The sequence below is a fragment of the Aulonocara sp. 'chitande type north' Nkhata Bay genome, linkage group LG23 (genome assembly GCF_057382095.1).
Source record: "Aulonocara sp. 'chitande type north' Nkhata Bay isolate Kocher_YH1m ecotype deep benthic linkage group LG23, A_spYH_male_GT1.1, whole genome shotgun sequence".
In the NCBI taxonomy this organism is placed as follows: Eukaryota; Metazoa; Chordata; class Actinopteri; order Cichliformes; family Cichlidae; genus Aulonocara; species Aulonocara sp. 'chitande type north' Nkhata Bay.
In genome coordinates, this window is record NC_141365.1 from 25,711,463 (window position 1) to 25,726,092 (window position 14,630).

Sequence of the window (14,630 nt, forward strand, 5' to 3'; positions counted from 1 at the left end):
AGAACCTAAAAACACTTGCAGAGATCTGACAGAGCTGTTTGAGTCAAAAGCCTGCTGTCAGGCTTGTTCTTAAAAAATAGGAAACGAGCTGAGTGTTACAGACCCCAGTCTTTATGTAAAGAAAAAGGTGCAAATTTAGAGCAGTCACAGCAGATTCTAAAACAGTGACACTGATTTGTGGGGGTTTTTTGGACTGAGGGCAGATTTAGGTATTAAAAATGAGTCAATCACTGTAGCTATTAAAAAAAATAAATAAATAATGAGTTTTTGTAACTATTTCAGGGTTTGTTGGAGTTTACTCAGTCCAGACATTGGAATATCTCTGCCTGGACTTCTTATCAAAATCCGTCTGGAAAAGTGAGTAGAGTGAGAGGAGCACATGTGGGGAGGCAGCTCTTACCTGGATACGCCTCCTCAGCACTGGGGCTTCCATCTGGAAGAGGGGTTGGAGGTGCGACATGCATGATTAGCAGCACTGTACGCCATAGAGGGCAGCAGAGACAACACAGAAGAAACACTGCAGACCAGAGTCCAAACATCCTTATTCTCTAATGGCTCACGAGGAAGAACTCTTTTCTGTCTTATTTTATGAAAATCTAGTGTGTTTTGGGGGGAATTTGGACAGATGTTGGACCCTGGTCTGCTACAACATGTAGAAAATCTCAGATACAACAGCTACATTGCTACAGTACTGCTGCAACACTGTGCACATAAAGACACGCAGACCACACATAAAACACTGAACGCTTTTTAAAGACGAGTCATTTAAGAGCATTTTCTCAAGGAATAAAGTTGGCTGATGAGGTGAAGGAAAAATCTGCTCATGAATCCTCCAACTTCTTAAAAGTAAGCAGTGACCTGAGCTGAAAATAGATGTGGAGGGATGACAGAAGAAGAAGAAGAAGAAGAAGAAGAAGAAGAAGAAGAAGAAGAAGAAGAAGAAGAAGAAGAAGAAGAAGAAGAAGAAGAAGAAGAAGAAGAAGAAGAAGAAGAAGAAGAAGAAGAAGAAGAAGAAGAAGAAGAAGAAGAAGAAGAAGAAGAAGAAGAAGAAGAAGAAGAAGAAGAAGAAGAAGAAAAAAAAAAACAGGAAAAAAACAAAACCTACAGGTTTTCTGTTCGGGGCTGGGAGGCCGTGCAGAGGAGAGGGCAAGCTGAGAGGAAGAGGATGGTGGTGGAGATGATGATGATGGTGGAGGTGGTTCTAATGATGATGATGATGATGGTGGTAAGGATGGAGATTCCTCTGACATACTTTCTGGGTTGATCCAGAAAGCTAAACACTTCCCACCATCGCCTTTTCACACCCACATAAAAAAAATCAAGGGGTCAGCAAACAAGTTTAGAACTTTAGTATAAAACAACGAGAATATTTCAATTTTCTTATTTAAATAAATAAAGAGAACGGGTGGGTGAAATTGACTTCTAATTCCAAGTGGTGATAACTTCACACTATATCTGTCTATGTTGGAAACAAACAAGAGCAAAACTCTATTTCTCAGTATTTACTGTCTCTTTGTGGTATTTTTCTCTGAACTCTGCAGAGCTGCTAACATCTTATCGGTGACTTGCGAGAGGTTTAACCTGCACTGGGTTTAAAGCCAGACTCCAGGAATACTGTCTTACTCTGTGGGACAGGGAGAGCCGAGGGATATAAAAAAAACAACGTAGTCCCACAACTGGGACATCTGCTCACTCATAACTGCAGATCTCATGGCTCCTATAAACGAGGTAAACACTGGGCTCATGAGCTTCTGGCCTCTTCTTTAGAGTCTTTTTTTGCTGTAAACTGTGGTCCTGTGCAGTTTCTGATCCCTCACCTGTGCCGTCTGGTTTCACAACATAAAGGACCTCATAACTAAGAGATCCAAGCTGGTTTCAAAGTAATCCCATATTATTCTAGACTTTTTATACCAACTCCCACTCTTATGGCTCCCTAACTCACTAAAATGCAATCTTTTGACTTTGCAAACTGGAGGACTAAAAAATGCACAGCAGATTCCTATTAATGGTACCAAAAGCATGTCAGTAAAGACATTTACCAGCTCTTGAATCATATTGACACTGTTTTCCTCCAACAGTTTACCACCTCTGAGCCAGATTAACATGTTAGCAACACATGCATCTCACCCCCCGGAAACAGTATAACACTGCAAGCATAAATTAAAGAGTGCTGATGAGAGGGCACAGAAGTAAACTACAGCTAAAAAACTGTAAGAGTCTCTTACCTTTCTTACTGCTGCCACCCTGCTGGTCACTCTGGGTACTGTCCTGACTGCCGACGCTGGGTCTCCTCTCTTTCTGAAGCAGCTTGTCGACGCGCTGGATGATGCACTCCAGAGACTTATCCACATTTGACCACACCTTCTCCTGAGAGGACATGTTTACAACATTCAGCTGTTTCAGCTTCAATTTTAGAGAGTAACAAACCAATCAAAAGAGCGTCTTTAAGTAATGTGCTAAAAAAGGAAAGGTGACACTTTGAAAATATTTATGTGCAAAAAAGGAGTAAAAAACGTGCACGTCTCACACCACTCCTAATTTCTTTGTATATATGCTATAAATGTTTGCTTGTATGTAGTTTCAATTAGAAACAGCGTTACAACTCTGAGCCTGAAAGTCAATATTTGGTGTGATCAGCTTTATTCTTCAGTACAGTCTGAACTCTCTTAGGCAGCTTTCTTGTCATGTCTTTAAGTCGTCTTCAGGAATAGTTCTCCAGGCTTCTTGCAGGACATTCAAAGCTCTTCTTTGGATGTTTCTGCCTTTTGTTCTGTTTTCTGTCCACATGATCCCACACTGCTTCAATAATGTTGAGGTCTGGGCTCTGGGGAGGCCAATCCATGACTGATATTACTCCACTGGTATTCTTTTACTGCATTCCTTGTGTATTTGGGATCATTGTCATGCTGAAAAATGAAGCTGTTGTCAATCAGATGATTTCCAGGTGATATTTCTACGGTGGCCCTGAGAGGCCAAACGGACTGCAACTTAAGAAAACACCAGCAATAAGAAAAATGTTGCAAAGGCACACAAAACACAACGGAAATAAGAAAAAACAGATTTCCAAAGCACATTTCTGTGGAAATGTTCAGGTACAAGGACTAGACTGAAAAAGAGTAAAAAAAAAAAAAAGTAGCCAGCGTCCAAAGAAACACTTTGAAACACCTTAAGAAAGCCTGGAAAAGTATTGCTCAAGAATACTTTACAAACAAAAGATAGTCTGTCCTCCTGGAAACAAAATATAACTAAATGAGGGGAAGTTCAGGACACAGTACTGTTTTTATTGAAGAAATAAATTACAGCAGGGAATTATACTCAAGTCAGAGGAAGGAGAGGAGGAATTCAATCAGCGAAGATTCATGGATTTCATTACATGACCCTCGTCTCAGTACACAGAGGCAAAATGCACTCATGACAGTAATGTCACTTCAAGTTCATTAAATTTAAATAAAGATATTTTGCGCATCATTTACCACTAAGCAGTGTCAGAGAAGCCACCATTTCTATGAAGACTGTGTGATGACTGCATAATGTCTTTCCTTTGTCATTTGAAGTTCCTGTTCTTGTTATATGATATTTATCTACAGTAGTGATATAAAAAACAAAAACTTTGTTTTTTTTCTGCTACTATACTCAAAAAATGTGATAAGTGCAAAATCTAAATAACAAAGTGACAAGAACTTAAATAATAAGATGGAAACTGGCACTGTTAAAGGATAATCATTTAAATATTCTGATGCGTAGTTGTGCATATATTTTCAATAACATGAGCTCAAAAGTTCACTTATAAGCATCCTGAAGCTTTAACCACCACTCACGTGTTTTTTCAGATACTGCGTTTTACTTATATTAGCTAACAGATGGCTAAAAATAAAAAAAGATTGAAAAATGAACCCAGAGCTTCTCCTTTTTGAGTTTCACCTGTTTTTTCTACTTTCAGTTGGAAATCTGTTAAATTACAAACTGCGTGTCCTCTTCTGAAGACTGGTTGTCATCCAGCTTGGTACAGAGTGTAGTTAAGATCTTAAGCTGTATGCACAACGCGTGCCAAGAAGCTCATTTGTTCTCATGCGAAAATAAATAAATAAATAAATCTGGAATCAAAAAACAGCCAAAAACTGCTGATGAACTCACCCATTCCTCTTCGTGCCAGTCCACATGCAGTGAAGACCGGCTGTTGCGACCGCTGTACTTTGCTGTCAGTGTGTCCTGGTCGTTGCGGAGCACTACTTGTTCGGACTCAGCTGAAGGAGACGCTTTGGAGGCGATGTACTCGGGCCGCGCTGCGTTCAGGGCCTGAATAGCTGAAGCTAGCAGCTTGCAGTCGCACACTGTCACCAGCTGACGGGTCTGAAAGGAAGAAGGTATGAATGATATATGATGAAATAAGAAGCGTCCCCACGTAACGTCACATCACTTCCAAAAACTTTTTGTACCTTATCAGCCAGACTGGCGAGCGTCCACTCCAGTCCGCTGGCCGATCGGTCTTTGGCAGCTCGAGACAGCCTCTCTGCGTAGTAGCTGACCTGAGTCTTCAGCGTGTTGATGTGGGCGATGATCTCTTTGGCTCGGACAATGTCCTGGGGTATGTAGATGATGGACTGAGAGCTGGAGAGGGCGCTACTGTAGGGAACAAAGACACACAGACACGTCTGTATCCGAGCTGGGACTGAGGATACTCTACACTCACCAGCCACTTTATTAGGTGCTTTATTACTTTATTAGGTACATCTGTTCAACTGGTCATGGCAGCAATTTAATGCATTTATGGTCAAAACAACCTGCTGTAGTTCAAACTGAGCATCAGAATGGAGAAGAAAGGTGACTTAATTGACTTTAAATGGTTGTTTGGTCTGAGTATTTCACAAACTGCTGATCTACTAGGACTTTGTCAGACAACCACAACCACAGAAAACCATAAAGATCCAACTTTTGTCAGCTAAGATCAGGAAACTAAGGCTATAACTTGTGAGTGGCAGTTCACTGGGTAAAAATGCCTTCAGAGGAGAATAGCCAGCCAGCCAGCTGATAAGAAGGCAATAATAAGCCACCACTCATTACAACCAAGGTATGCAGAAGAGCAGCTCTGAATACAGCAGAAGAGCACACCAGGTCCCGCTCCTGTCAACTAAGAACAAGAAAACTGAGGCTACAATTCACACGGGCTCACCAAATCTGGACAACAGAGAACTGGAAAAATGTCACCTGATCTGATGAGCCTGAATTTGTGCTGTGACATTTGGTTGGTAGGGTGAGAATTTGTCATAAACAATATAACAGCATGGATCCATCCTGCCTCAGGTTGGATGAAATCATCTCAAACTGGTTTCTTGAACATGAGGATGAGTTCACTGTACTGAAATGGGCTCCACAGTCACCAGATCTCAGTGCAACAGAGCACCATTGGGATTTGGTAGAACAGGAGATCCACATCATGGATGTGCAGCTGACAAATTTGCAGCAACTGTGTGATGCCATCAAGCCAATATGGACCGAAAACTTTGAAGAATGTTTCCAGCACCTTGCTGAACTGTGCGATAAAGAATTAAGGCAGCTCTGAAGGTCCAACCCGGTACTGACAAGGTGCACCTAATAAAGTGGCCTGTAGGTGTATATTTTTGTAATGTTTCTGTCTTATGTCTGAAATATGCTTCAGCAGGAAATATACGCTGTAACTGGAAACAGAATACTATAGCAGCAACCTGTTTAGGTTTAAGAAGGGTTTCGGTTACGTCTTAAGTTAGAACGTAAACTTCCTGCAGAAGTCTAAATCAAGCTTCAGAGGGTCTGTTTCAAAAACGTAGTGAGAGACATTACCCACTACTCTTAACTTTAGTGTTTCACAGATGTACAAACATACAGTGTCTGCATGCACATGCCTGCTCTTAATGGACCGGAGAGACAACATGGAGCAGACTTCAATAAACGCCAGGGACGGGGAACGATACCACTCGCTTCACAAATTCAGACCATCTCATGTAGAAGAATTTTAAAAATGTCTCTTTAATATTGTCAGGGTTTGACTTTTTAAGCACAGAAACATGTTTTAATGGACTTTAAAATGATGACTGAATTCATAAAGTGAGCAGTATTCAAACAACTTTGTGACAAACCTTGTGCTCGCTTTAAGACGACACACATTTTAGTTCTATATTAGTTAACACAACACTGTTAAGACTGATGCGCCACGTGCCGTTATTTCTTTGCATTAACATAATAAGCTATGCAAAACCCCATTCTTCCAGCTTAAAACTGAAAATACATTGTTGTACAAATCTTAAGGATCTATGAAAGTGTGATTTTTTATTTTGTATTTTTTTAGAAGTGTCAAATGAAAACAAGCAAAGCAGTGCAACGACTCACCATTCCTCCTCATATACGCTGATCGGAAAAGTAACAAAAACAAAATTAAGAGGAAGCCATAAAAAGGGAACTGCAGGATTAATGCAGAAATTGAAGAAACAAAGATGACAAAAAAAAAACAACTGTTTAAATACAAATCACAAGATGAATAAAGCAAAATATAAAAACCCAAAACAGGAGCAGAGGTCATCGCAACTTGCTTCCCCCCACCTCTTTCATTTTCCTATGTGACGCCCCACTTTGTGCTCAACTTACTGTTTCTTTGCTTCCTCGAACTTCTGGATGATCTTCCTCAGACCGCCGTTCTTAAAACCCTGGCAGTGAGCGGCCGGGGCGCCGACTGTTACCACATCATATGTCTGTTCTGGAAAGACAAACAAGGACGTTTTAAAGGCACAACAAGAAGTGCGTGCAATCACAGCAAGATTTGTTTTTTAATAATTTGTATTCGTGTCTAACCAAAACCCAGCTCATCCTGCACCCTCATCCTCTGAACGTGAAGGTTAGTGGGCATGAACTCCAGCTTCTTGTCTGCTTTCAGGTTACTGGCTTTGAATGATGGGCCTGACAAAGAGACGAAGAAGCTTAGTCGTTATCTTTTTAACTTTTTCTTTTAGGTGTACTCGGGCCTGCACGTACACTGACCTCTGTATTCACTGAGGTCAGACAGTGTCTCTTGGTAAGCGAGTATTATGTTCTGGTACTGAGAGACGATCTGCCGCCGCAGGTTCTCCCAGCAGGGGGACAACTCTCCCAACTCCTCCAACTCACAAACCCTGCAGACGGAATAGTTAGAAAGAGGAAAAAATGAATCATCAAGTACTGCGCTCGCTTCAATATGCATTTCAAATGACTTTCAATAAGAGCTGTGGCAATTATCCATAATCAGAAATAATTTCCATAATTTAAGGAATTTCTCTGATTTCAGCTTCTCGGACGGGATAATTTGTTGCTTGTTTTGGTTTAATGTAACATCCTTTCATTTATCCTCCCTCTCCTATACATCCAGGTTCAAGGTCATGGGTTTGGTCAGTCTAAGCAGAGAAACTCAGACCTGCCTTTTCCTGGCCGCCTCTTCCAGCTCATCTGGGGGAAAACTGAATTATTTCCAAGCCAACTGAGAGATGCAATCTCTCCACCGAGCCCTGCTCTGCCCTGGGGCCTCCTCCCCACAGGACATGCCGGAAACACCTCACCCAGGAGGTATCCATAAGGCATCCAAATCACATGCCAGAATCACCTCAGCTGCCTCCTTTTGATGTGAAGGAGCAGTGGCTCTAATCCAAATGTCTCCCCAATGACTGAACTCTTCCATCCTATTACAAAGGCAGAGGCTGTCCACCCTTCAGAGAACGGTTATTTTGTCACTTCTATCTGCAATCTCATTCTTTCTGTCACTATCCAAAGCTTGCGATCATAGTTGAGGGTGGGGAGGTAGATTGACCGATAAACCAAGCACTCTGCTTTTATGCTTAGCTCTCTCTTCACCAAAGCAGAGCCCCAATCCGTCATTCAACCAAGACCTTAAGGTAACTAAACTCCTCCCCTTGAGGCAACAAGTCATCCTTGACCTGGAGTGAGCACTCTGCCCTTTCTTTGCTGAAGACCATGGCCTCTGACTTGAAGGTGCTCATTATCATTTCTGCAACTTAGATGCAAACCATCCCGGTGCAAGCTGAAGACCTCTACCCAATGAAGCCAACAGAACAGAATCATCTAGAAAAAGCAGAGATGATATTCTGAGGCCACCAAAATTGAGATCGTCCAACTATCTGGCTATGACTAGAAATTTTGTCCATAGAAACTAAGGACACAAAGTTTAATGAAGCAATAAAGTACATTTCTTTGGGTTTTAAGCTGCTGTAGAGAAAACAAAACATCTGAAGAGGTCAAACTGGGTATTATGAAGTTTAAGCTATAAAAAAATTTAAAATTAAGATTCTTGTTCTTTATGTATTAAATATTTAACCCCTCAAAGGTTTGAAACAATTATTGAGCTCACAAGCTTGTCTACGGTTATGAAGATGAATCACGAGACCGCCGAGTTGGGAGCATCTATGAAGTGGAACACTGGATAAACCATAATGGTGCAAAAGCATGCATTTTAGGTCTCTGCTAATTTTTGTTTTGTTATATTCATTTGGCCTCCATCACAAAGGCCTCGAAACCAGTTACAAGCCTATGAAAGACTGTATTCCCAACCAGTTGGCAAGTGGTTGCTAGCTGTGTGCGACAAAAACCTCTTTGTGACTGCACTGATGACAACCCGATTTCTGTACTCAGCAGCAGTGTTTGCAGACAAGACACCCACTTGTCTGCAAACACTGTCCAACTACTGACCAGTAAGCCATATCGAAGTCAGTTTACACATCATTGGTCTCCTGTTGGTTATTACAGGAACTTAGTTTTGCCTCTTTTTTTTTTTTTTTTTTATTAGTCGTGTCAATTCAGTTTCTTTGTAAGCACATTTTAAAAACAAGAGCTGACCAAAGTGGCGTACAGCTAAGAGGAAGAAAACAGAGCAGGAAAATACAGAAAAACTGAAGACGAACAAGTAAGAAAACAAAAGAAATGAGTCAAAGCTCAGGCTTTAAAGATGTCGAGTGTTGATGAGGTAAGTAATGTCCAAAGTTGAGGGAAAATATATTTAACAACTTCATTGTTATATTTTGTGATCAAAATGACTTCACAGTGCAATGGTGGGAAAATCTGATTTCTGGTGATGGTTGAAGGAAATAGCAGTTGTGATGATGTCCACGTCTCATAGAATTTAAGCAGGCTGCTGCTAAAATTCTCCACCTGCATAAATATTGCAGTTGAAACATCTGATGTTGTATTTTACACAGTGTTAACCTGTTTTGAACCCATTTTGAGAAACTATGCATTCTTTAAAAGCACAAAGCAAGGAGTGAAAAAAGTTTTACAGACAGAGGTTCAGTTTATTCAGTATAAGAAATGAAGAATAAGTAAGAACAAGTAACATGTTCTTTATTGGTAAACTTTAGAAATGCATGCATGGCTGTACCTGGCTGCATCCTCCTCCAGCAGCAGTTTGACAAACTGTCTGGGAATGTTTAGAGACAAGACGCTTTCGGCCATCTGCTCCAGCACTCGTAGGTGGTTCCCATCAGTGGTGGGGAAGCGGTACATCCTCGACATCGTGCCGCCAAACACTGAAGCAACACAAAATTCAGTTAGCTTGGATTAGATGAAGACAGATCTGACCAAAGTTTTTCTCAGTAAACAACGTTATTGCTTTCCGTTATTTTTGGACTGCCACTCAATCCCTGAGGTAAACAGACACCTCCCACTCACCGGGGACAATCAATACAACTCAACTGCATGTTGATGGAAAATGTGAGTTAGAGAAATGAAGGACGAGGAGAGAAAAAATAAAAAACCAACAGGTGCAGGGTTGAAATTCAGAAGACATACTCCTCTCAGAATATATGACTATAAGGGTTAATGAAGCTCTGTAAAAGTGTCCAAATGAGTCACTTCTTTCCAGAGACGGAATTACTGCTCGGAGATTAGCTTGGTATAAAGATGTAGGTAAAAATGTTCACGTTCATATGTTGTAACTTGTTTTGAGCAGTCATGTATGCCACATGGTGATATGGGTCTTCAAACTTTTGCCTTTTTGAAGTTTTTTTCCTGTGAATTATCAGAAAGCAGATCAAACATTCAGGGTACCAATGCTCGTTTCTGTTCCTCTACATCCTACACACTGAAATGGGGCTATTGAAACTAGGTTTTATCCCATGATTTATACGCTTACAAGATCGCTCAATGAAACTTGAAGTATCACAGTCTTAGTGTACATTTGATTTGGTATCAGGAAAATGTAAGGCGAGTTAAAAAGTGCCACTACTATGTCCTCAAGGGACTTTAACTCAGAAAATATTCAGTGTGTGCAGAATACATTTTGCCTGGCATCTTTAAAATTAAATTAAACTAAAACTATTAAATATTAATTTCAACGAGTTAGTCAGTTTGTTTCACACTTTCTCCTTTGGTTTTCCATGCACATAAACCTAATACCCTAAGGTCTCAGTGACACAGGGCTACAGACCAGTATCCAACCATTTTACAACCTCTGGTCAATAGGGGAAAATTTGTATTCCCCACCCAGGTACCAGGTGGTTTCTAGAGGCTGCTGGGCACTTTTGGGACCAAAACTTTGCTTGGAAGACGCTGACTTGTCTTCTAAAATTTGTTAACTACTCTCATAGGGAAAGTGAAACTGTGAAAAGTACAACCCAAACTAAAAAATCAGATTCAAGATTATAATTATAACTAGAAATGAAAAAACATTTCCGTAAACTAAAATAAAAATAAAATTTTATATATATATATATATATATATATATATATATATATATATATATATATATATATATATATATATATATATATATATATAAAATATAAAATTGAAGGAATTTTAAGAAACTTAATTATAGAGCACATATCCTTAGATTTTATCTTTGTCAGTTGTTTAATTGTTTTTTAATTGTGATAACTATGCTGATATTCCTAGGTCTTGCCTCTAACGTATGCCCTGCATACAATATGAATAGAATAGAATTGCTCTTTATTGTCACTCTTACAAGAACAATGAAAGGCAGTTTGGCATGTCTCCATGAGTGTGAAAAGCACAATAGCCTAAGTATTTACACAATAACACAGACAAATTTGCATTTACACAAGAAAGACATGTACAAGTTATACATACACCTGCATACATACGGATACATACATACAGTGGGGCAAAAAAGTATTTAGTCAGCCACCGATTGTGCAAGTTCCCCTGCTTAAAATGATGACAGAGGTCAGTAATTTGCACCAGAGGTACACTTCAACTGTGAGAGACAGAATGTGAAAAAAAATCCATGAATTCACATGGTAAGATTTGTAAAGAATTTATTTGTAAATTAGGGTGGAAAATAAGTATTTGGTCACCTCAAACAAGGAAAATCTCTGGCTCTCACAGACCTGTAACGTCTTCTGTAAGAAGCTTTTCTGTCCCCCACTCATTACCTGTATGAATGGCACCTGTTTGAACTCATCATCTGTATAAAAGACACCTGTCCACAGCCTCAAACAGTCAGACTCCAAACGCCGCCATGGCCAAGACCAAAGAGCTTTCGAAGGACACCAGGAAAAGTATTGTAGACCTGCACCAGACTGGGAAGAGTGAATCTACAATAGGCAAGCAGCTTGGTGTGAAAAAATCAACTGTGGGAGCAATCATCAGAAAATGGAAGACATACAAGACCACTTATAATCTCCCACGATCTGGGGCGCCACGCAAGATCTCATCCCGTGGGGTCAAAATGATCATGAGAACGGTGAGCAAAGATCCCAGAACCACACGGGGGGACCTGGTGAATGACCTGCAGAGAGCTGGGACCAAAGTAACAAAGGTCACCATCAGTAACACACTACAACGGCAGGGAATCAAATCCCGCAGTGCCAGACGTGTTCCGCTGCTGAAGCCAGTGCATGTCCAGGCCCGTCTGAAGTTTGCCAGAGAGCACATGGATGATACAGCAGAGGATTGGGAGAATGTCATGTGGTCAGATGAAACCAAAGTAGAACTTTTTGGTATAAACTCAACTCGTCGTGTTTGGAGGAAGAAGAATACTGAGTTGCATCCCAAGAGCACCATACCTACTGTGAAGCATGGGGGTGGAAACATCATGCTATGGGGCTGTTTTTCTGCCAAGGGGACAGGACGACTGATCCGTGTTAAGGACAGAATGAATGGGGCCATGTATCGTGAGATTTTGAGCCAAAACCTCCTTCCATCAGTGAGAACTTTGAAGATGAAACGAGGCTGGGTCTTCCAACATGACAATGATCCAAAACACACCGCCCGGGCAACAAAGGAGTGGCTCCGTAAGAAGCATTTGAAAGTCCTGGAGTGGCCTAGCCAGTCTCCAGACCTCAACCCCATAGAAAATCTGTGGCGGGAGTTGAAAGTCCGTGTTGCTCGGCGACAGCCCCAAAACATCACTGCTCTCGAGAAGATCTGCATGGAGGAATGGGCCAAAATACCAACTACTGTGTGTGCAAACCTGGTAAAGACCTATAGTAAACGTTTGACCTCTGTTATTGCCAACAAAGGTTATGTTACAAAGTATTGAGTTGTATTTTTGTTATTGACCAAATACTTATTTTCCACCCTGATTTACGAATAAATTCTTTACAAATCCTACCATGTGGATTCATGGATTTTTTTTTTCACATTCTGTCTCTCACAGTTGAAGTGTACCTCTGGTGCAAATTACTGACCTCTGTCATCATTTTAGGTGGGGGAACTTGCACAATCGGTGGCTGACTAAATACTTTTTTGCCCCACTGTATATGTATGTATATATACACATATATGCATGCATACATACACATACACACACACACACACATATTTCCACATACACGCCTACATATATACATACACATACATGCAATCTGAGGAGCAGGTGCATTGTGAGGTACACACTCAGTGTGTGCGGGGGCTGTTGCTACTATAATAAATACGGTTATAAGAAATACAGTTTACAAAGGTAGGAATGTTGGTTTGCTTTATAGTATGAATAAAAATACGGTTTATAAATAAAGTGTAATGAGTGTTGGCAGTGCAGTTATCCTTCAAACAGGGTGGAGGTAGGGTATGTTTGACAGCCGGTGGGTAAAAACTTTTATTGAGTCTTTTTGTCTTTGACCTGATCAACCTGTTCAACCTTAATTAAATAGACTAAAACTACCAGTGAAACTAATATAAACTACATTATATCTAAACATTTTCAAACAACAGAAACTAAACTGAAATAAGAAAACCCACTCTGGAAACTTAACTGAAACTAAACTCAACTGAAAATCAAAAGTCAAAATGAAATAAAAATAAAAAACAATTAGAAAATACCTACAAGTTGTGGTGTGTTGGCACAACTTTTACACTGAAGGCAAATTTTTGCCATTTCTGGTTTGTGTGACAGTTTATCCGAGTTTCACTTTCACTCAAACAGTAAACAACGAGTGTTTCTAAACAAGCTTACATCTTGTTAACGGAGGTTTTATTGTGCACCACCATGTGACTGGCAGCAGCTTCTAGCAACCACTCAACAACCAGCCAGGAATTAAACATTTTTCCTTCCCACCAGAGGTTGCCAGGGATCCACGGACTGATCTCTAAGCTTATGTGAAAGGGTTCTAATGAAGGCATTTAATGCAGGAAGATCTGTTTAACATTCATGTCTTTAAATGCTTACTCAGTTACCAGATTAAACAATTTTGATCCAAATGTTTAATTAAACTGATTAGAAATATATCAGCAAAGTACAGGACAATGTAGCCAAGTTATTTTAACTGATTTAAGAAGAAAGAAAAACAAAACTTCACCAAAACCTTACTAACACCACGCTACTTTGCACACACCGAGTCACAGAGCAAAGCTGTCCCACCTGAGCGCAGCAGGGTATCTTTGCACAACGAGGCGTACTTGATTCGGACTCCCATCGACTCCGTCAGGCTCTCGTCGACAGGCAGCACCGTCTGCAGGACAAGCACAAGCACCAACATTACACTACGTCAGCTCTGGCAGGCAGCATCCACCTTCCTTTATCTCTCCACTATCACCTACACCACACTCCCAGAGCTTCTACACAAACCCGAGATAAATGACTTTACTGCCACATGGCGATGTCTTTATTGTACCATGATCATTTAATATATATGCTTTATATGCAGTCACAGAAAGCAAGGCTCAGGAGCAAACATGCAGCATTTTACCAACATTTGAGAGACAATGAAGCGTAAACACTCAGAAGTCTGTCTGAGATATTTAAGTATACAAGTCTAATCAAATTCTTTACAAGCAAACATCAGAACTTTTGATGCAAATGCAAAATTATATTAATTGAATTAACCTCAGAACATTTGTTGAGCTTGCAGATATAATAACTGACGCCAGTGTTAGCCAATCATGGAAAATATCTACTCAGATCACAAGGAAGATAAATAAATCTGCCCGTGGCTGCCAGCCTCTTACCCGGCCGTTGATACTTTCTGGCAGACGTCCCATCGACATCCTCTGATCTGTTCTTTCCTCCATCTGCCACGCCGCCACAGTGATGTTCCCTACCCGCTGGTTCTCTGCTGATCTGCCCATTTGAACATAAAACAGCATTAAAGCTGCTAATCATTCTTTTAGTATCATTTAATTCCTAAATAGCTTTTTTAAGTGCCAAAAAACCTTCTGCAAA

At 40.4% G+C, this 14,630-nt stretch overlaps 1 protein-coding gene across 11 annotated transcripts in view; it reads right to left on the bottom strand.

Annotated features, from left to right (window-relative positions):
* inpp4ab (inositol polyphosphate-4-phosphatase type I Ab) overlaps positions 1–14,630 on the bottom strand; it is a 77,494-nt gene that overhangs the window by 24,325 nt on the left and 38,539 nt on the right. For 3 of the 11 annotated variants that reach the window (XM_086284269.1, XM_086284265.1, XM_086284266.1), the window contains 12 exons: positions 14,417–14,528; positions 13,830–13,920; positions 9,389–9,536; positions 7,009–7,139; positions 6,823–6,927; positions 6,619–6,727; positions 6,364–6,381; positions 4,437–4,623; positions 4,135–4,350; positions 2,226–2,367; positions 1,106–1,294; positions 401–433 (listed from right to left, as the gene is read on the bottom strand). In XM_086284269.1, coding sequence (XP_086140395.1) covers positions 401–433; positions 1,106–1,294; positions 2,226–2,367; positions 4,135–4,350; positions 4,437–4,623; positions 6,364–6,381; positions 6,619–6,727; positions 6,823–6,927; positions 7,009–7,139; positions 9,389–9,536; positions 13,830–13,920; positions 14,417–14,528 — 1,481 coding nt within the window. The remainder of the gene's footprint in view (positions 1–400; positions 434–1,105; positions 1,295–2,225; positions 2,368–4,134; positions 4,351–4,436; positions 4,624–6,363; positions 6,382–6,618; positions 6,728–6,822; positions 6,928–7,008; positions 7,140–9,388; positions 9,537–13,829; positions 13,921–14,416; positions 14,529–14,630) is intronic. The other 8 variants (XM_086284272.1, XM_086284270.1, XM_086284267.1 and 5 more) reach the window with 7 other exon arrangements.